The sequence below is a fragment of the Capra hircus genome, chromosome 8 (genome assembly GCF_001704415.2).
Source record: "Capra hircus breed San Clemente chromosome 8, ASM170441v1, whole genome shotgun sequence".
NCBI classification, from domain to species: Eukaryota; Metazoa; Chordata; class Mammalia; order Artiodactyla; family Bovidae; genus Capra; species Capra hircus.
The window spans coordinates 5,598,268-5,619,953 of NC_030815.1; the positions used below are offsets into that span (position 1 = coordinate 5,598,268).

General features: G+C 46.9%; 1 protein-coding gene across 2 annotated transcripts in view; it reads left to right on the top strand.

Moving 5' to 3' along the window:
• Positions 1-21,686, top strand: part of GALNT7 (polypeptide N-acetylgalactosaminyltransferase 7) — a 133,827-nt gene that overhangs the window by 58,733 nt on the left and 53,408 nt on the right. For both annotated transcript variants that reach the window (XM_018051815.1, XM_018051814.1), the window contains exon 2: positions 10,892-11,352. In XM_018051815.1, coding sequence (XP_017907304.1) covers positions 10,892-11,352 — 461 coding nt within the window. The remainder of the gene's footprint in view (positions 1-10,891; positions 11,353-21,686) is intronic.

Genomic DNA, 21,686 nt, shown 5'->3' on the forward strand with positions numbered 1-21,686 from the left:
ATTGTTCGTGTTGTTGTTGTTCAGTCGCTCAGTTGTGTCCAACTGTTTGCAACCCCATGGACTGCAGCACACCAGGCTTCCCTTGACTTCACTGTCTCCTGGAGTTTGCTCAAACTCGTGTCCAATGAGTCAGTGATGCCATCCAATCATCTCATCCTCTGTTGCCTACTTCTCCTCCTGCCTTCAATCTTTCCCAGCATCAGGCTCTTCTCCAATGAGCCGGCTTTTTGCATCAGGTGACCAAAGTATTGGAGCTTCCGAATCAGTCCTTCCAATAAATATTCAGGGTTGATTTTCTTTAGGATTGACTGGTTTGATCTTCTTGCTGTCCAAAGGACTCTTAAGAATCTTCTCCAGCACCACCGTTTGAAAGCATCAATTCTATGTTATATTAGTGAAAAAAACCAAAGGATAGGATTAAATAAGCACGTCCCTGGATTAAAAAAAGAAAAAAGTTGTAACAGTGTGGTCCCTAGGGACTGATGAAGGACTTGCTCTTTTAAAATATATTAAAAATAATTTGGGGACTTTCCTGGCCATCCAGTGGTTAAGATTCTGCTCTTCTCATGCAGGGGGGTTGCAGGTTTGATCCCTGGTGAGGGAGCTAAGATCCACATGCCTTGTAACAAATTTAATAAAAGACTTTAAAAATGGTCCACATCCAAAAAAATACAAAAAATAAATAAAGATGATCTGGAAAGGAGAGTGGAGAATCTCAGCGCTTCTAGGTAAGCAAGTGGAGCTGATCGGCACAGCTGAGAGAAGGTTCCACAGTGGGCGGGCAAAGGAGGAGCAGATGTGGGGGGCTTGTTTTTCTGCTGGTTCAGCTCAGTGGGTCCTCTGTCTCTACCTGACAAAATGCTGTGGCTGTTCTTTTGAAGGGTCTATTCAGCAGGGTTAATTTCTTGCTTCTCATCCTACTAGGCTATTTGGCTTTTAAATGTATATTCCCACTCTCCACTGCATACATAATATATATGCATACATACATTATTCATGTGTTTAAAAATCTTCACAGATTTTAATTTACCATTTTCTCCCCTTGCTTTGCCTTTGTCTTTCTCTCCTCACTCTTCCCCCAATCCTTTCCTTATTTTTAGATAGGTCATTTTGTGGGAATAATGTGGTGGGACCTGTATTGTGAAATGTTGACGCTTTTATTAAAATATTTTGTGTAACTTATTATATGCTGTTTTTAGGATGAAAATACCACTTAGGAGCTTTCTTTTTAAAATTCAGTAATTGCTCATCTCCCAAACACAGAGAGTTAAAATCTGCCCAACTGTATCCTTTTATGATTTCTGAGAGGTGTTTAATCTGCCTTTTATTACTTGTGGGAGATGGGGCTTTTAAATGACGTTGGTGTGACTTGTTTTTACAGTCCTGTCTTAAGGTCTGTACTCTTGCCACTGAAATCATGGCATAAACTTTGACAAATATAGCTTCATCACCTTTTGAAATCTACTGCAAAATGATTTATTGATCAGTTGTTTAGTACTTATAGTTGATTCTTAAAATTCAGTTTGCATCAGCTAAAAATGTAGTACTATATATTCACAACAAGAAATATTGTTTTAAATCTGTAATGAATGTATGTTTCTCAGTTAATGAGCTAAGGCATGAAAAATAGTTATTTGGGTTTCATAAAGGTGTTTAAATTGCATGTTTCATAGACCTCTTGGTTAGCGGTGCATGGTAATTAACTTTGATCTAGGCCGTTAAACAGTCTCACAAATAAAAATTTTCTGTAAAAGGATAACCAGTGTATTATCCTTTTATTTGTAGACATTAACCTATATTCTGGTCCTTTATTTGCCCATTTCTTCTTTTCATTTATTCCTTCTTGAGTACTGTCTGGTAGTTTTCTGACCTGATTTAGAATCTCTAGTTTATTTCTATTTTAAAACAAGGACCAAATTTAACAGGAGACCATTGGTGAGATAAATTGGCCTACAGGCTCAGACTAACACCAGCAGACTTACTTCCTTGTGTTTAAATAAAGTACTCATTTTCCATGAAATAACGAACTGTACTTGCAGGCATGATTTATTCAAATCTGAAGAAGAAAAACTAAAAAGGGATTATTTAAGGTTTAGAGTCATAGGGAAAGTAATATTTTCAGTTATCTCACTCAGATTCTCAAAATACTTTTGTTGTTTTTTTTGTTTGGTTGCTAAGTCACGTCTGATTCTGTGCAACCCCATGGACGGCAGCCTGCCAGGCTTCCCTGTCCTTCACTGTTTCCTGGAGTTTGCTCAGACTTATGTCCATTGAGTCAGTGATGCCATCCATCCATCTCATACTCTGTCACACCCCTTCTCTTCTCGCCCTCAGTCTTTCCCAGCATCAGGCTCTTTTCCAATGAGTCTGCCCTTCTTATCAGGTGGCCGAAGTATTTTTGGAGCTTCAGCTTGGGCATCAGTCCTTCCAGCGTATATTCAGGGTTGACTGGTTTGACTCAAAAATGCTGCCTTAAACCAAATCCAGCAGTGACATAGCCAGTGGATGCAAAGCCAGTTTATATTCCAGCAAATAAACAGGTGACACAGCCCAGAGCAAGACATTCCCCATTTGTTCAGTCCATGAAGAAACGCACATTGAGTACCTACTGTGTACACACAGATAACCACCCTGAGAACCTTTGTCTGGGGAGAAACCTGTGAACAGATCCTAAGGCAACTCGAGAAGGGCAGTGTTAGAAATATTCTGGGACCTGAGAGGAGGGGTGAAGTTCAAAAAACTGCTGGCTTGAACTTACTTCATACCTAACAGAATAAATAGGACATTAGAGGCGATAGTGTTAATACAGAAAAGGATCTTGTGTGAAATCTCCCCCTTTTCAGTTGTAATTTTAATTTCTCTGTTGACAATGGAAAGTTTATATTACTAAGGAATTTGCAGTTTACCTTCCTTATGCATTTTTAAAAAAGCAGTACATCGACATGGTTTTTAAAAAGTAAATTTTATCACAATTTTAACCATTTTGATCAATTACTTTAATTTGGTTCAACTACATTTTGTTTAAAATTATACCATATGCTTCTGGGGAAACATGATGGATTTTATTACCCAGAGTTATTAATATTACTGCCAACCACTTTTAATTCTATTTATTTGTTATTTTTATCAGAAGGTAATCCTTTTTCTCACTGATGACCCACACCCTCCTCCATTTCCAGTTCTGCCTTTATTGCCAATGGAGGCATTGCCATTGGTCTTAAAATGTATTTGAATACGGTCCTTTTCCATAAGAAAATGCATCCTACATATTCAGGGACTGATAAAGCCTCTATTTGGGTTTTCCCAGTGGCTCAGATGGTTAAGAGTCTGCCTGCAATGCAGGAGACCCCAGTTTGATCCTTGGGTCAGGAAGATCCCCTGGAGGAGGAAATTGCAACCCACTCCAGTATTCTTGCCTGGAGAATCCCATGAACAGAGGAGCCTGGAGGGCTACCAGACCTGACTAACACTTTGACTTTTTCACTTTTCAAGGTCTCTGTTTAATCTTGAGTGTATCCGTTTTAAACCCTGATTGAGCAAATTACTTGACAGCAACCCCCCACTCCCCACCGCCCACCTCCCATGCCCCAAATGGACCACTGATCCCCAGTGCAGTACAGTCAGCTCTCAGCTCTCTGGAGGGAGCCAGAGTTGTGTCTTTATTAGCACAGGATGTCAGCAGGGGAAGAGTGAGCTCAGAATCTAGCTCTAGGTACCAGAGAGAGACCGCGCCCCCAGCCACATCCTGCCGCAGGCAGGCTGGGGATGCCCAGCCCGTGGGCACACCCTGTGTCTTCTGAACTCCTTGATTATCCCCTCCCCCCGCCCCACCTCCCTGATAGCTTCCACTTCTTGCGCTTCTTGGCTCGTGATCAAGTGCAGCTCGAGAAGGGATGCTAATGTGATTTTTCTAATTAAAGGTGTTTTTTTTTTAATCAAGAGGGCTTTTAAACTATAGAATTTAGTGTGACCTGTTAAGTCCTAAGCTCTGTGGCTCAGGCAGAATGACAACCGAATTGCAGGCGGCCATCAGCGGCAACCACGTCCCAGAGTGAAGCCGCCTTCTCACGACCTCTGGTGTGTGCAGGAGCTCTTCATTACCAGCTTAGCTTTCGAGGCTTCCGTGGCATTTCAGAGCCATGCCTGCATTACTTTCACTGGCTCTAAATTCCTTTGTGTTTGTATCGTTTCTACCAGGGCATGACTGTCTCAGGAAGATACCATAAGGGTGATTTGGGGGGATGGGGAGCTTTGTAAATTGCGAGATGTAAAGTGAGTAGTCTGACCTGATTCCTGACAATCCCCTGACAATTCCATCCGGGAATAGGTGATTCTGCTTTTCAGTACATTTCCACCTTTACGGACATACTGATCCTAGAAGATGACCCACCGATTCCATCTTCCATTTCTGGTCAACAGTAATCTGTTGATTTCGACTGTAAAGGGAATAAGCTGGTGCTTCTGAAGGTGTGTGAACACCAGTGAGTCACAAAGCCAACTCAAGTCTCATTCAGTATCCAGGAGGAGGAGCGTGTGTCCTCTCTCTCCAGGGAGCTTAGTACTATTACACTGTCTGACTGCATCCTTTGAATCACAGAACGTGGCGATTTGACATGACTTTTCTTAATTGACTTGAAGTTAGGCACATAGTTCTCAGATTGGTTTTGCCTTTGGATTTGAGAAGTGAGCAAATCCAAGTTTTTTTCCAGTGACTATGATACAGCATTACTAACAGCACAGCACCGTGCAGGGGATATCAAGTTCTTCTCTTGCTGAATTCCTTGAGTACTGCCAGTATCAGTATTCTCTCTGATCGAGCCCCTCTTTCCTGGCCCATGTGCTCCATTCTCATCCTTCATCTCAGGCTCCCTCTCATAAACCAGGCAGAAATGGTAGGATCCAGGCATCTATTTGTAAATGCTTACTGAGGGTCACATGGTGGGAGAAGCACTGGGGGTGCAGTGGCGCGTCCCATGGATGAGGTCCCTCCCCTTTCGTGGAACTTAGAGTTTAGTGCAGAGTTGGAGGGGAAGGGGCAGACCCATTCCCATTTGCCTGTCTTTGTACATGAGGTTTTGCGGGAACACAGCCCGACCCATCCACCCTGTCCGTCTGCTCTGGGCACTCCAGGGACATCTTCTTTGTAGTGACCCTGTGGTCCAAGAGCCTGGAGTGCTTCCTGCTCCAGAGGGTGAGGTGAAGAGGTGAGTACAGGCAGGAGCCGACAATGTCCCAGGAAGAGCATCCACCCTCTTGGGGAAGAGGATCAGTGTGGAGCCTGCAAGCAGGAGAAGGGACCTATTTATACCTGAATTTCAGGGAAGTCACTTTGGCTACAGGTTTCCCTGGTGGCTTAGTGGTAAAGAATCCGCCTGCCAATGCAGGATATGCCGGAGATGTGGGTTCAATCCCTGGGTCGGGAAGATCACCTGGAGAAGGAAATGGTAACCCGCTCCAGTGTTCTTGCCTGGAGAATCCCATGGACAGAGCAGCCTGCTGGGCTGCAGTCCAGGGGGTCACAAAGGACTCAGACACAACTGAGCGACTAAGCCACCACCACCACCACCCCTGCTTTGGCTGCAGAGCAATAATGACGAAGGACAGGGAGTGCAGCATTGGAATGGGAGGCACTAGCAGCCAGGAATCGGGAGCACGGCCCTGCCTGGATGCACAGTACTGACCCTGACATTAGGTCACTTCTCTGTCGGCTGTTCCATCTGTGCGGTGTGTGTGCCTCTGCTCAGTCGTGCCCGACTCTTTGTGACCCCGTGGACTGTTGCCCACCAGGCTCTTCTGTCCATGGAATTCTCCAGGCCAGAGTACTAGAGTGGGTTGCCATTTCCTCCTCCAGGAGATCTTCCAGACCAAGGGGTCAAGCCTGGGTCTCCTGCATTGCAAGCAGATCCTTTACTGTCTGAGCCACAGGGGCAGAGATGACTGGACGGCATCACCGACTCAATGGACATGAGTTTGAGCAAACTCCGGGACATAGTGAAGGACAGGGAAGCCTGGCAGGCTGCAGTTCATGGGGTCGCAGAGTCGGACACGACTGAGTGGCTGAACAGCAACAACAACAAATACGTGTGAAGCTCTTAAGGCCAGAGTATTCGCCGTCATCACTGTTCTTCCTGTTCTAGTGATCCTGTTGCGAGGTGAGTGGGGACTGTCCTAGGCCTTTGCAATGTCCACAGAATGTTAGTTGATCTAAGAAAGACATGGAAGATTTTACGGGAGCCAGGTTTGAGGATAACAATCTAGAAAGTGCATCTGAGAACTGTTCCACCTGTTAGAAGTCAAGGCACGGGCATGTAAGTATTTAAGACAGAGGGCTGGACATCAAATGAGGTCTTCCTGACAGTTTATGCAATCCAGATCTATGTATCATTGTGGTGGGTCACATGAACCCTTACACGTTTAAGAAGGAATGTTATCTTTAAGGAGCTGTCTTGTTGCTGCTAGGAGAATGCTGCTCTTTGGGACTGAGCAGGTATTTCTGCTGACGGGGGCGGTCTGGTTGATGCATAATCCAAATACGCGATGCACAGTGGAGGGCAGGGAGGAGGACAAAGGGCAGAGAAGAGCTTTTCTGTTTAAATTTTTCTTGTCCTGCCATAAAATATGAATCTTATTCCACCACGGCGAGGATGTGGAGAAAATGGCCGGATTCCGGAGCCGTGCGGGCGGTGGGTCTGGCAGGAGTCAGTGATTGTTCAGATGTCAGAACAGGATGAAGTGGAGGACTTGCATCTGATCAGTTGAGTGGATGGGGGTTCCCAGCCCCAAGGTGGGGAAAACAGTGAATGAAGCAGATGTGTGCCGTGGAGTCACAGCAAGTTCATTCCCGGGCATCTCAAGTTCAAGTGCCACGGTGATGAACCCAGAGATGAGAAGCAAGATGTGGGCTGAGGACACGGAGGGAGGAAGGATCAAATGAACCTGGCCACCTTGCTGGGGAGACGAAGGGATGCTAGAGCAAGGAGGAGGACAGGCAGGCTCCTAACAGGTCTAAGTGGAATACCAGGAGTCAAAGGTTAGGGACTTCCCTGGCAGTCCAGCAGTTAGGACTCTGCTTTCACTGCCAAGGACCCGGGTTTGATCCCTAGCCTTGGAACTCAGTGGGGAAGGCAATGACAACTCACTCCAGTGTGCCTGGAGAATCCCAGGGATGGGGGAGCCTGGTGGGCTGCCATCTACGGGGTTGCACAGAGTCAGACACAACTGAAGCAACTTAGCAGCAGCAGCAGCAGCAGGGAACTAAGATCCACAAGTCACTTGGCATGACCCAAAAATAGAAAAGTCAAAGGTTAGACAAAGGGAAGATCAAAACAACTTTTGAAGAAAGATGAGCATCAAGTTTGAATCCATTAAACATTCTCTTGTTGAGGTGGGTGAGCCTGAGAAATGTTTATATTCGTGAGTCTCACATCAGCACCTGCCCACCGAACCACAACAGATGTCTCCTGCCTTGGGTACCTAGATTTCACTCGCTGTCGTGTCCCGCATTCTTCCCATAAGCAGCTTTCCTCCGGTGGAATGTTAGGCACCGCAGAGGATGTCCCAGGACGGCTGATAACCTGTTTAGTCTGCTTTTCTGAGCCTATTTCCTGCCCCTCACTCTCTTCCTTTCCAGTTACTAGTTCACTGGAGCCTTGATGTGAAAAGTTGAAGGGAGAGACTGAGTCTTCCTTCTTTTGGTGGGGTTCTTGGTTCAACATCAACATCTTGAGTCTGGTATCTTAGAGTTTTATAAGGACTTCTCTATTTTAATTTGATTATTGCAGCGCTTCCCATGGGCTTACCATGGTGGCGCTGGTGGTAAAGAACCCGCCTGCCAGTGCAGGAGACGGAAGAGATGAGGGTTCGATCCCTGGGTCGGGAAGATCCCCTGGAGAAGGACATGGCAACCCACTCCAGTATTCTTACCTGGGAAACCCCATGGACAGAAGAGCCAGGTGGGCTACATTCCATGGGCTCACAAAGAATCAGATTTGACTTAGCGACTAAACAGCAAGTGCCTGCTACTTGACTAGGTGTGCAGTGGTCAGAAGCCTGATGCAGAAGGCTTATCCACGTATACCTGAACAAAGGTATCACCCTTAGATGGTTGGACAAGGTGCCGCATGTTACACTTAGTTCTGTGCTATAGGATGAAAATTGTGGGAAAACTTTGAAATGGATCCAAAAGGTCACTGGGTGCATTTTCCAACTCAGCTTTGCAGGTTATCTCATCCCTGCATGAACTCCAACCTGTTTCACAATCCTGTAAATGATAGAAAAATGATAGTAACACGCAAGAGTCTTGCCCACTGAAATGGAAGCCGTGTCGTGTGGAATGCAGTTGGTTACTGCCCTCTGGGTATGGACCAGTGTGACCAGTTTTGCATTTATTTTTCAATTGTTTGCAGTATTCTTGATGTTTATATATTTGTCTATTTTTCACCAAGTCATTCAAAGGATTCACCTTTGAACTAGTTGTAACATCTTATGATTCCTTCTCAAAATTAATGGGTCAGTAAAAATCTGTGTCGCTTGTTCAGCAAAAAATTCTTGTCATCCATGCCCAGGTGTGTTTATACCTGGAAGACTCACAAGGAAATGCCGGCTGTGAGTGCCTGTACCAAAGGGAAGGCAGGAAGACTTGCCTTTCACGATATACCATTAAGGATCCTATGAATGTTGTATCACATGCTTAGAGTATTACATAAACAAAGAGATTGTTGTTCAGCTGCCAAGTCGTGTCTGACTCTGCGGCCCCCTGGACTGCAGCATGCCAGGCTTCCCTGTCCTTCACTATCTCCTGGAGTTTGCCGAAACTCATGTGCATCAAGTCGGTGATGCCATCCAGCCATCTCACCCTCTGTCATCCTCTTCTCCTCCTGCCTTCAATCTTCCCCAGCATCAGTCTTTTCCAGTGAGTCAGCTCCTCACATCAGGTGTCCAAAATACTGGCGCTTCAGCTTCAGCATCAGTCCTTCCAATGAATATTCAGGGTTGATTTCCTTTAGGATTGACTCGTTTGATCTTGCAGTCCAATGGACTCTCAACATACATTTGTTAAGTTTCTTTTTGAACTCTCTCAAGTCAGTCCTCAGCTAGCCCTTAGCAAAAATTTGACATTGACTAAATTCACATTTGAATTAGCTGACTTTCCAAAGAGGTCCTTGTCTCTAAATAAACCACCACTAGACAGCAACCTGCGTATCAGCCTTACCTCTGCACTCTTGAAAGTCTTTAACTTAACTTTTCAAAATAGCTCTAACACTGTAGAAAAATGTCGGTCAGACGGTATGAACTCTTTTATAACTGTCTTCAGGACTCTGGGCATCCTGGCTTGACGGGGAGGGAGGGTGGCAGATCAGTTAGCCAGGTCTGCAGTCCTGGTTCTGACTGGCTCACCCGCCCCAGACCGGCCACGCACAGGCTGTAGCCTCCTTGTCAGGTTATAGCCGGCAGCCCTTCCTTTAAGCCATTGGAGTTCAAGCCTGCTGCATATTGAAAACACCTGGAGCGTTCTTAAAACTCCAAACGTTCCCACCCGTTAAATCTTGATATCTGAGGGGTGGGACTCTGACGTCAGTGTATTTAAAGCCACTGAGGTGCGGCTGATGTTGAGAAACATGGCTGTACAAAGAATGGTGCTGACTTAACAGAAACTTCACATGTGACCCCAGGGACAGAAGCATGCAGGGCTTCTGACAGGAAGATCTGTGCAGCTGATGAGGAGCGTCTGGACAGAAAGGAAGGTCAACATTCTGGAATATTCATGCACACAGAATCCGGTTTTCCTGCGGCCACCTTTGGAACGGGGCCAGCTAGGTCATGGGTGTGGTTTAAGAGCTCTGTTAGCCTTGGTTACAGTCGTCAGAGCTTGTTTTATAGTTCTGAACTCAGTTAACCTCTCCCAGAGCAGAAATACTGAGTGGGGGCCGTCAAGATCATATCTCAGCCCCCGTCCTCTGCCATTTGGGCCACTAAGCTAGCCTTGGGCGGGCTGACATCCAACACCACCACCACCATGTGGCCATGTGACTGACAGAACGTCATATTTCTCGTCCACCAGACAACTGGGAAAACCACACTGTACAACAGGATCTGTTGAGTGCCTGCTTTGGGCAAAGGTCTTAGAACCTCATTGCTCCAACCTGTAACGATGTGCTTTGAAAGTGTTAGTCGCTCAGTCATATCTGACTCTTTGTGACCCCATGGACTGTAACCCGCCAGGCTCCTCAGTCCATGGGATTCTCCAGGCCAGAATACTGGAGTGGGTTGCCATTCCCTTCTCTAGGGGATCTTTCCGACCCAGGGATCAAACTTGGGTCTCCTGCATTACAGGCAGATTCTTTACCACTGAGCCACCAGGAAAGCCCAGCAATGTGCTTTATTAAGAGGTTTTTGATAGAGAGTTGAGCTTATGAAGGGAGAAGTAAAAAATGCATCCACCCCTTTATTTTGGAATGGTAAGGCGAAGAACTGGGCTTCCCAGGTGCCTGAGTGGTTAAGAATCCACCTGTCAATGCAGGAGACCCCAGTTTGATCCCTGGGTTGGGGAGATCCCTGGAGAAGGAAATGGCAGCCCACTCCAGTATTCATGCCTGGAGAATCCCATGGACAGAGGAGCCTGGCAGTCCAGGCCATGGGGTTGTAAAGATTTGGACAGGCCTGAGCGACTAAACAACGACAGAGGCGTAGACTTATTCTGTTGCTGGCATGTCGTTCCTCGTCAGGAGCGCTTTCCTCTAATGAGGGGTCCTGGCTCATGGCCTGCTCTAGTTTCATGATTCGTAACATTTTATCACTGCCTGGGCTGTTTTTTCAAATGTGCACATTGGTGTCATGAACTGCTGTGGTTGCCTTCATGTACTCACTGTATGCCCCCCTCCCTTTTGTGTAGGAAGACAGAGCTGTTAATAACCCCATGCCTGACAGAGGGGGCAACGGACTAGCCCTCGGGGATGACAGATTCAAACCCGTGGTGCCCTGGCCTCACGTGGAAGGCGTAGAAGTGGACTTGGAGTCTATTCGAAGAAGGAACAAGGCCAGACATGAACAAGAGCGCCGCTCCGGAGGAGAGGACCAGAAAGACATCATGCAGAGGCAATATCTCACGTTTAAGCCCCAGACTTTCACCTACCATGATCCTGTGCTCCGCCCGGGGGTCCTCGGTAACTTTGAGCCCAAAGAGCCTGAGCCTCCCGGAGTGGTCGGTGGGCCTGGAGAGAAAGCCAAGCCGTTGGTTCTGGGACCAGAATTCAAACACGCAGTTCAAGCCAGCATTAAAGAGTTTGGATTTAACATGGTGGCTAGTGACATGATCTCCTTGGACCGCAGTGTGAACGACTTGCGACAGGAAGAGTAAGCACCCCTTCCTCCTCTCTCTGAACCGGGGGCACGGTCGTGTGGATAGATACTGAGTTAGACTGTCAGAATGCAATATATATATGTTATACATATATCTGCCTTTACTGCAGGGGAATAAGAGGATCTTTGGTCCACAGAGTGGGCAGAAAGGGGAGAGCTCCCCATTTCATATGGGTCAGGCTATGAAGTTCTGGGGTCTCCTACACCTGTGCTGCTCAGAGTATGGTCCCCAGACAGGCACTGGTCAGAACGTCCCCTTCTCACAGTCCACAGTGGGAAACGAGCTTGTCCCGGGGCGTGGACTCACTGCCAAGTGCATTGTTTAGTTTCACCTGACAAGTGTTTAATAGCAGAGCTTTCTCAGCACATGGCTGTTCCCTCTGTACCAAGCTCCCTGTCTCACTGTAGGGTGGTAGGAAAACTGCTGGGGAAGCTCCTGAAACTAACTGGATGTTTGCCACCTTCCATTGTTTTTTTCAGTTGGAGAATAATTAGTTTACACTGTTGTGTTAGTTTCTGCTGTACAGTGTGAGTCGGTCATATCTATAACCCCTTACTCTAGAGTCTCCTTGCACCTCTCCCCCGTCTCACCCCTCTAGGTCATCAGAAACCATCGAGCTGAGTTCCCTGTGCTGCGCAGCGAGTTCCCACTAGTTATCTGTTTTTCACTCGGCCCTGAAACCGGAAGTGGAAACTCCCTAGTATGGATAAAGGTGTCCTCAGGCAGATGAAACCATGACCCACACGGTCAGGTCCTTTTCACGTAGTGTGATTTAAAACAAAGGGTTTCTAGCTCTTGGCTTTTGATTGTGGTGCTTACTGGATGAACTCAAAGCTGTTCTCTTTCAGTTTATTGAGCAACTGATTCTACTCAGAGGATCTAAGCATCTTCCATTATTGTGGATGCAACATAATTCATGCCACTAGGGAATTTCCCAGGTGTCTCCCCAGTGAGGCGGGGTTAACATAGTGCTCATGTTAGGGGGTGAAGATAGCAGGCACAGGCACACACACAGAGCCCACAGCAGCATCCTTTATGACCATGGAGTCGAATGCTGGACCCATCAGGGGGCTGCTCCGGAGGCTTCATATATTGATTTGGCAGGAGTGAAAGGGGTTGCATGAAAGATGCAGAGAAAGAAAGAGAAGAAGTAGAGAACCAAGGGGTGAGAGAGATAACCTCCAGTGCAGAGAACAGTTGGAGCATCTCAGGGGGGCTGAAAAGGGAGGATGTGGGAGCAGTTTGTTCCTGATTAAGGCAGAAATTTGCCTGGTTTCAGAGTTGCCACATTTAGAAAGAAAAAAAAAAAGATGCTCAGTGAAATCTAATTTCAGATAAAGAATGAAAAACGTTTAGTATAAGTATGCCCCAAATAGTGTATGGGATATACTTATACATTGAAAATATTTGTTGTTTATCTGAAATCCAAATTTAACTGTGCATCCTGTCTTTTATGGCAGCCCTCCTGGCAGGGGCTGAGCTTGTTGCTAGAACTGCCGTGCATAGACCCTTTGGGAACCTAAACAGAGTCTGTGTCCCCACCTGGAGTGCCTGCCAGTCACCCGAGATAAGACTCGAACCTCGAGTCTGTCACTGGGGTTCTCAGACAACCTTGTGATGGTCTTCTCCTCACCTCCTCCCCTTTTCCTCCTGACGGGGAAGGAAAGAGGGGTACTTACTGACTTTGTGCTGCAGGCCAGGACTTACACTGAGAGGGTTCCCACATGTGAATGTGAAGTCTGAGGCTCAGTGCTGTGACTTCTTTTCTGTCAGCCCAGCAAGATGGCAGAGCTATGGTCCTACCCCCCGTGGCCCTTCTCTCTCCTCCACCCACACCTTCCTGGACCACATGCCTCAGGGCACGGTTTGCTAGATGATAAGGTCCTGAGAGCAAGGTATTTGTCGTCTTCTCCAGCTCCTTCCAGTAACTGACATCTCGGAGCTTGGCTATGCTCAGCCGTGAACATCTGGGAAGAGAATGAATTAGTAGATAAAGGAGTGAGTGAAGGAGTCTGCTGAGGTGAGACCTCGGCTCCACTACCAGACACGAGAGCTTAGACCAGCTCCTTACCCACAGCCCTCAGGAGCCTGATCTGTAACATGGGTCTACCAGTACCTACCCCCCAGGTTGGCATTGGGATTAAAGGACATAATAGACTAAGAATCTTATCACAGGCCTAGGGGTTAGAAACTTAAGTCGTAGTGGCTTTTTTTTTTAAATTGCTATGGCACTTTCTTCAGGTCACAATTTGTCCAAACTACGTAACTTTGGGGTCCTCTGTTGCTTTTTGGAAAATGTGGGTGCCCCACACAGCCATGTCCACCTGACCTGTTTCTCCTTGCACTTCCATTGATGGCAGAGGCCTCATCCCCTTTGATAATCCCTGACACACCAGGTGCCTCTGAGACCCCATCTCTCTGGGTCTTGCTCTTCTACAATCATCTTTCTTCCTGTCTTTCTCTCTTTTCTCCCTGCATGCTCCCTTCCTTTCTAATTTTCCTCTTGCCTCTAATCTCCCTTCCTCCCTCTTGCCATGCCTTTTCACAGGCTGATCATCTCTTTGTTCTTTTTTCTGGCATAACTGGAGCACTGCTTAGAAATGAGATTATTGCATGTTCTGGCAAAGATTGTGGCCCCAATCAGATAAAAGGACCAAGACTATCTTAACAAACCACTCCTGAGCTCCTTTGTCAAATTCTTTGCTAGTGAGAAAACTTATATTCAAAATCTTCAAACATCATAACTCCCAGAAAAAAGATTTTTTTTTTAACTGAATCCAGATGACTTTAAAAAATTTGATTCTTTTTCACCCTTTTCAAAAAAATGGGATAGGCTTCTTTGCTGTTTGAACACTTTAAAATTCAGTGTAGACTCAAATAATTTCTGAGTTGAGTTATTCATCAATTAGAATGTGCTCAGTCTTAAAGAATTTTCTGCAAAATAAAAAGGTCAACAGCAAAGAAATTGCTGCTAAGTTCTGCATTGTATCTAGCGTGCATGTTAGCACCTTCCTTCTGCTACACAGGCGGGCTTCCTGGGTGGCTCAGTGGTGAAGAATCCGCCCTCCAATGCACGAGACACAGGTTCAGTCTGTGAATTAGGAAGATCCCTGGGAGGAGGGAGGAGGAAGTTTGCTCAAATTCATGTCCACTGAGTCAGTGATGCTATCTAACCATCTCATCCTCTTCCGCCCCCTTTGCCTTCTGCTTTCAGTCTTTCCCAGCAACAGGGTCTTTCCCAGTGATCCAGTTTTCTTGCCTGGGAAATCCCACAGACAGGGGAGCCTGGCGAACTACCCTCCATGGGGTCGCAGAGTCAGACTCAACTTAGCAACTGAGCATGCACACATGTGCTCTACAGACAGCGCTGAAAGCATCTCATGCGTTCATGTCACACATGCACACCCTCTTGAATACTCAGCCCTGTGGAGAACGTTCCTCACGAGGACTGAACTTCCGCAGCTGTGGGGTCTGATCAGCCTGCTCTCTGGCCTCTGCCACACATACCAATGAGCCACCTGCCACGCTTAGAGACCCAGCTCTGGGCCTTCTGTCCAGCTGTGGCACCTGCCAGGGCTCACCTGCTCGTTCCTGTGGCCGCTCCATCGTCCTTTCAGATGAGAATCTGGACAGGACCGCCCGCTGCTGCTGGGGTGAGTCATGCTCACGTCTCTCGCAGTTTTGAATCCCATCCCCGAGCTGACTCACTTGCTGGCTGTTGATCGCTCGTTAGGAGAGTGAGTAACAGTGTTTTGAGTGAACCGGAGGCCTGCTTCTTTTTTTATAGACTTGAGCCAAGAATGATTTCACCTGCCTTCACACTTGTTTTCTATAAAAAAACATGCACATGGCTCTCTGCATGGTTCAGCAGAGATGGAGCATCTCCAGTAAGCCAGGCACTGTGCCAGCCCATCGGGAATGCAGTAAGAAGTGTGGTCCCTGCCTTCGGGGCGCTCGCCGTCCACCCATGGGGGAAGGGAAAGGGCACTGTGATGTGAGAGCCTGAGGAGGGGAAGGGGCCAGGAAAGGGTTTCCGGGGGCCCACTAGAGACAGGCCCGAGGCTGAGGGGCTTTCCCGGGAGAAGGTTACAGGTCCAGAGGACAGGACGGCAGGCAGGGACTGGGAGGAAGGCAGGTGCTGCGGCTCCCGGGGGTCCCGCAGCAGGTGAGGACATACAGCTGGAAGCTTAGGGAGGGTCGTGTGTGCAGGCCCCCTCCACAGTCTGACCACCTCCCAGAGGTTTAAGGAGAACTTGAGGAGTGTCAGGCTACTGGGATATCCGGATTCTGCGGAGGGTGGGGGCCTGGCATCGCCCTAGGAAATTGAGTGGAGTCCATAGAAGCAGACAGAGGAGACTCAGGGAGCAAATGAGAGTTAGAATGGGCGGGGTTGGGGAGGGGGCAGGAATCAGGGAAGTCCAGAGACACAAAGAAGGACACCACTGCCCAAGGAGGGGCAAAGGGCAGAAGAACTGCTCTGCTGGGAGCTGCTGTGCCTGGACTTCAGCCTCAGGCAAAGCCCCACCCCGCCTCTCAGAGCCCCGCTGGAGCAGCCCATGGGTAGCAAGTGCCATTTGTGGTCTGTTAGATTTTCTTCTAATAAAGCACAGTTTTATTTCCTTTACTGTGAACTCACTGCTGATGCAAATACATGGAAATTATTCTTGCCCTTTTTCTGCCCAAGAAGACAGACAATCGGGAGATATAGAATCCAAGCTATTTTGTTTCAAACAAATGAATTAAATATTTTGACTAGTTGAGCAAATTCATCTGCTTCTCCTGTTTAACCTTTCCTCTTGCCTACACTCCTGTCGAATTTATGTTTTGTAGAAAGCTATCTCAGTCACATTGGCAGAGCGAAATAATACAGTGCCTCGAAAACTCATAAGAGCTATGCAAATGTTAATATGATTAATTATTAATAACTTTGTTAAGCTTGTCTGTGGGAAACTGAGGCTTTAAAAAAAAAAAGATATTACACATTGACATTCCTGCCTTATGCACTTGGTAATTCTATTCTTACCGGATACAAAAACACTGATGTTTATACTCTAATTTTATTTAAGGTAGCTGTGCTCGTGAGCTGTCTTCATTCTCCATGTTAAAGGCTCTTTCTGATGCTCTTGTTTAGAATATAGAGCTATAATTTATCAAATAGTTGCTATTAATATTTTCTAATTCTGCTACGGAGTTCCTTTCTAATTTCAGTTTCTATACATCATAACCCATGGGTTTCAGTTAACACTGACTAGAAGTAAGGAGCTGCTCATAAGAGATTAAAATTAATATTAGAATAATCTATATATGATGTATATGGGGCTTTCCAGGTGGCATTAGTGGTACAGAACCCACCTGAAAATGCACAGGTTTGATCCCTGGGTCAGGAAGATCCCCTGGTAACCCACTCCAGTATTCTTGCCTGGAGAATCCCATGTACAGAGGAGCCTGGCAGGCTACGGTCCACAGGGTTGCAAAGAGTTGGACACAACTGAAGCAACTTAGCACAGCATAGCACATAAATGATGTACGCACATGTAAGTGTGAATCACATACGTGCACCATGAACTTCAGTGCTTTATCCTAGTTTCTATTAACACGTGTGTGCCGGTTCCACACAACCCCATCCAAAAACACAGGTCACAGTCACTGACGCTCACTCCTTTCCCTTCTTGGACTGCCCAAAGCACATCTCATTTCTCAGAGTACGGTATGGCAGCCGTAGCGCTAGCCCTGCCTGCAGGAAGCACGTTCTAAATTGGTTTCGGATGGCCCACAATGGACGTGCTGCTGCTTTTGCATACAGAAAGTATTGCTCTCTAACTGGCCTGAAAGTTTCTGCTCTTGGAAGCCACTTTCTGTGAGGTCAGAGATTTTCCACATTAACTTTAAAAATAAATCGTGTTCTGATACCTAGTTTCTTCTTTCTGTTCTAAACACACACACATATACATCTGAACATAGACACACATCTGAACACACACACATCTAAACACACACACACACACACTGCACTCTGGAATTTTCTGAGTGACAGGGGCACAGCCGATTGTTGTTTGAGGCCCTACTGACCACAGGAGACAAAACTGGAATTATTGTAGAGGTTGGGGTCACGCAGGTCAGCCCAGCTTGCACAGCAGTTTAGACGGATGCCTCCAGAAACTGGACACGAGGTCATCTGTTGCTCCAGGCTCCCCATGAGCAGAGCAGCAGCACCTTTGAACCCCTGCTCCTCCTCAATGGCCTGTCGGGGTGGTTCCTATCCCTCGTGAGATCATCCCTGCATGCGGAGGCCTGGTTTGGTAAATGAGGTTCCTCCCACTAATATAACTTAATTTCCCCTCAAAGCTCCACCACCAAGTTATAGAAGGACAGAGTTTGCCTGGTAAAAAATTACAAACCCAGATTGCTTGTTTCGTTTTTCCACAACCCTCCACCTCCAACCAGGGATTTAGAGTAAGTTCCCTGGAGGTTAGGTAGAGAAATGTTCATGGAGGTGCCATGAGGTACCCCATAGCAGCCCAGCCTGGTGACCGACCATGCCTGGGAGACCTTCTCTCCAGGGCGAGTTTCCTACCCATCTGGAGAACTGGCATAAAGATTTAGTCAGCGGGGGGAGTGGTACCCTGTCCCACTGGAGCAGCTGAGTTTTGGAGCTAATGGTCTCTTCAGAGTTTGGTCATTGTCCTGACCAAAGCCTGAACTTGCCTGGACTGAAGAAAGAGCCCGGAGTCAGCAACTGAGACGTCAGTCTTTCCATGGATGGGGGAGCTTACTCACCTGGAGCCAGCTCCTGGGGTGTCAGACATCCCACCTTGGGCGGCAGATGGTAGGCAGAACAAGGTGGCAGGCTTCACTGGGGTGGGCAGGGGAAGACTGAGGTTGGCAGTCATAGGAGGGATTGAAATGAGGTGGGCTCATCAGTTACCTGAGGACTTCCCTGGTGGCTCAGACGGTAAAGCATCTGTCTACAATGCGGGAGACCCAGGTTAGATCCCTGGGTTGGGAAGATCCCCTGGAGAAGGAAATGGCAACCCACTCCAGTATTCTGGCCTGGAAAATCCCATGGACAGAGGAGCCTGGTAGGCTACGGTCCATGGGGTCGCAAAGAGTCGGATACGACTGAGTGACTTCGCTTTCATCAGTTACCAGGGAAACCAGCAGAGGAGCACGCCCCTTACGGCCCCTTTGATAAACTGTCTCAGTGGTGATGTTCTGATACAAAGATTAGAGCAACCTCTAGCTGGGCCTGGGTGGGTACACAGGCATTTATTGATCAGGTCCCGTGATGAGCAGGGGAGGTCAGCCAGGTGAGTGGGTGTAAGTGAGGCGGGATGGGTGGGGCAGAGCTGTCCTGGGGGCCTGGCCGTGCACTCCGGGAGTTCTGACGGCTCCTGCCCCGGACGGCAGGTCCCTGGGAGTCAATGCACTATGTTGTCTCAAGTGGGGGCCATGGGGCGAGCAACAGGAGGGACTTACAGGATTCCCTGGAGGCACTTCTTAGTCACCTTTGCTCACTTTCAGACAGATACGTAAGAAATGCACTTAGTATTGAAAGATAGAATTACTCTTTCGTCATCCTTGCAGTCATCCTTGCGACACGTAAGGTGAACAATGCTAAAATGTAGAAAGGCCAAAGTAATTCCATGGGTTAAAATGACATAAAAATAGTGTAACTTCAGTAATATCGTCCAGTTCATTGCTGGGGAATGGCCACGGTTTTACTTTCCTCACCCCAGAATCTTACAGGGAGTGTCCGCAGTCCCAGTGTAGCTAATGTGGAGAAGATTGCCGTTCTTAGTTACCTCAGTAACTCCTTTCAGGGGCTTCCCAAGGGGGCTTTAGTGGTAAAGAACACGCCTGCCAATGCAGGATCCTGGGTTGGATCCCTGCGTGGGGAAAATCCCCTGGAGGAGGAAATGGCAACCCTGGAGGAGGAAATGGTATTCTTAGCTGGGAAATCCCATGGACAGAGGAGCCTGGCAGGCTACAGTCCACGGGCTCACAAAGAGTCGGACAGGACTGAAGCGACTTAGCGCACACGCAACTCCTTATAGAAGGAGCACTGCCATTTCGATCAAAAGGAAAATATCCACACCTTCCCCAGAATGGCAAGGCCCGACAGGCACATAACTGGCAAAAAGGGCTCTGGAGAAAGATGTGAGCATCTGAGCTCCGTGTTCCTAGGACTGTCCCCGCCGAGGAAGGGGCTGGGGGCTGGGGGTCTTCAAAGACGCTTGTCTCGTCTTCCGTGAGGCGAGCGCTCCCCCTAGAGACGGACGGACTCAGTGCAGCCCTGCCGGGGCTTCTCAGAGGGGAGTAGGAGGGGGCTTCAGGAAGGCAGAGAACTCCTTCCTGAAAGTAACATGGGGGTTCTTACTGAAATCCAAGAAGAGTTTATGCTGAGCAAGAGATAGAGCCTCCTAGGTTAGGGTTTGGCTGGTCCTGTCCCTCCTTTTTTGAAGAAAGTAGGGAAAACCACAGGACCATTCAGGTATGCCCTAAATCAAATCCCTTATGACTATACAGTAGAAGTGACAAATAGATTTAAGGGACTAGATCTGACAGACAGAGTGCCTGATGAACTATGAACAGAGGTTCGTGACACTGTACAGAAGACAGGGATCAAGACCATCCCCAAGAAAAAGAAATGCAAAAAAGCAAAATGGCTGTCTGAGGAGGCCTTAACAAATAGCTGTGAAAAGAAGAGAAGCCAAAAGCGAAGCAGAAAAGGAAAGATATACCCATTTGAATGCAGAGTTCCAAAGAATAGCAAGGAGAGATAAGAAAGCCTTCCTCAGCGATCAGTGCAAAGAAATAGAGGAAAACAATAGAATGGGAAAGACTAGAGATCTCTTCAAGAAAATTAGAGATACCAAGGGAACATTTCATGCAAAGATGGGCACAATAAATGACAGAAATGGTATGGACTTATCAGAAGCAGAAGATATTAAGAAGAGGTGTCAAGAATACACAGAAGAACTATGCAAAAAAGATCTTCATGACCCAGATAATCATGATGATGTGATCACTCATCTAGAGTCAGACATCCTGAAATGTGAAGTCAAATGGATCTTAGGAAGCATTTCTACGAACAAAGCTAGTGGAGGTGATGGAATTCCAGATGAGCTATTTCAAATCCTGAAAGATGATGCTGTGAAAGTGCTGCACTCAATATGCCAGCAAATTGGGAAAACTCAGTAGTGGCCACAGGACTGGAAAAGGTCAGTTTTCATTTCAATCCCAAAGAAAAGCAATGCCAAAGAATGCTCAAACTACCACACAATTGCACTCATCTCACACGCTAGTAAAGCAATGCTCAAATTTCTCCAAGCCAGGCTTCAGCAATACATGAATCGTGAACTTCCAGATGTTCAAGCTGGTTTTAGAAAAGGCAGAGGAACCAGAGATCAAATCGCCAACATCTGTTGGATCATCGAAGAAGCAAGAGAATTCCAGAAAAACATCTATTTCTGCTTTCTTGACTATGCCAAAGCCTTTGACTGTGTGGATCACAATAAACTGTGGAAAATTCTGAAAGAGATGGGAATACCAGACCACCTGACCTGCCTCTTGAGAAATCTGTATGCAGGTCAGGAAGCAACAGTTAGAACTGGACTTGGAACAACAGACTGGTTCCAAATTGGGAAAGGAGTACGTCAAGACTGTATATTGTCACCCTGCTTATTTAACTTATATGCAGAGTACATCATGAGAAATGCTGGGCTGGATGAAGCACAAGCTGGAATCAAGATTGCTGGAAGAAATATCAATAACCTCAGAAATGCAGATGACACCACCTTTATTGCAGAAAGTGAAGAAGAACTAAAGAGCCTCTTGATAAAAGTGAAAGAGAAGAATGAAAAAGTTGGCTTAAAGCTTAACATTCAGAAAACTAAGATCATGGCATCCGGTCCCATCACTTCATGGGAAATAGATGGGGAAACAGTGGAAACAGTGGCAGAATTTATTTTGAGGGGCTCCAAGATCACTGCAGATGGTGATTGCAGCCATGAAATTAAAAGACACTTGCTTCTTGGAAAAAAAGCTATGACCAACCTAGACAGCATATTCAAAAGCAGAGACATTACTTTGTCAACAAAGGTCCGTCTAGTCAATGCTATGGTTTTTCCAGTAGTCATGTATGGATGTGAGAGTTGGACTATAAAGAAAGCTGAGCACTGAAGAATTGATGCTTTTGAACTGTGGTGTTGGAGAAGACTCTTGAGAGTCCCTTGGAGTGCAAGGAGATCCAGCCAGTCCTGAATATTCATTGGAGGGAGTGATGCTGAAGCTGAAACTCCAATACTTTGGCCACCTGATGCGAAGA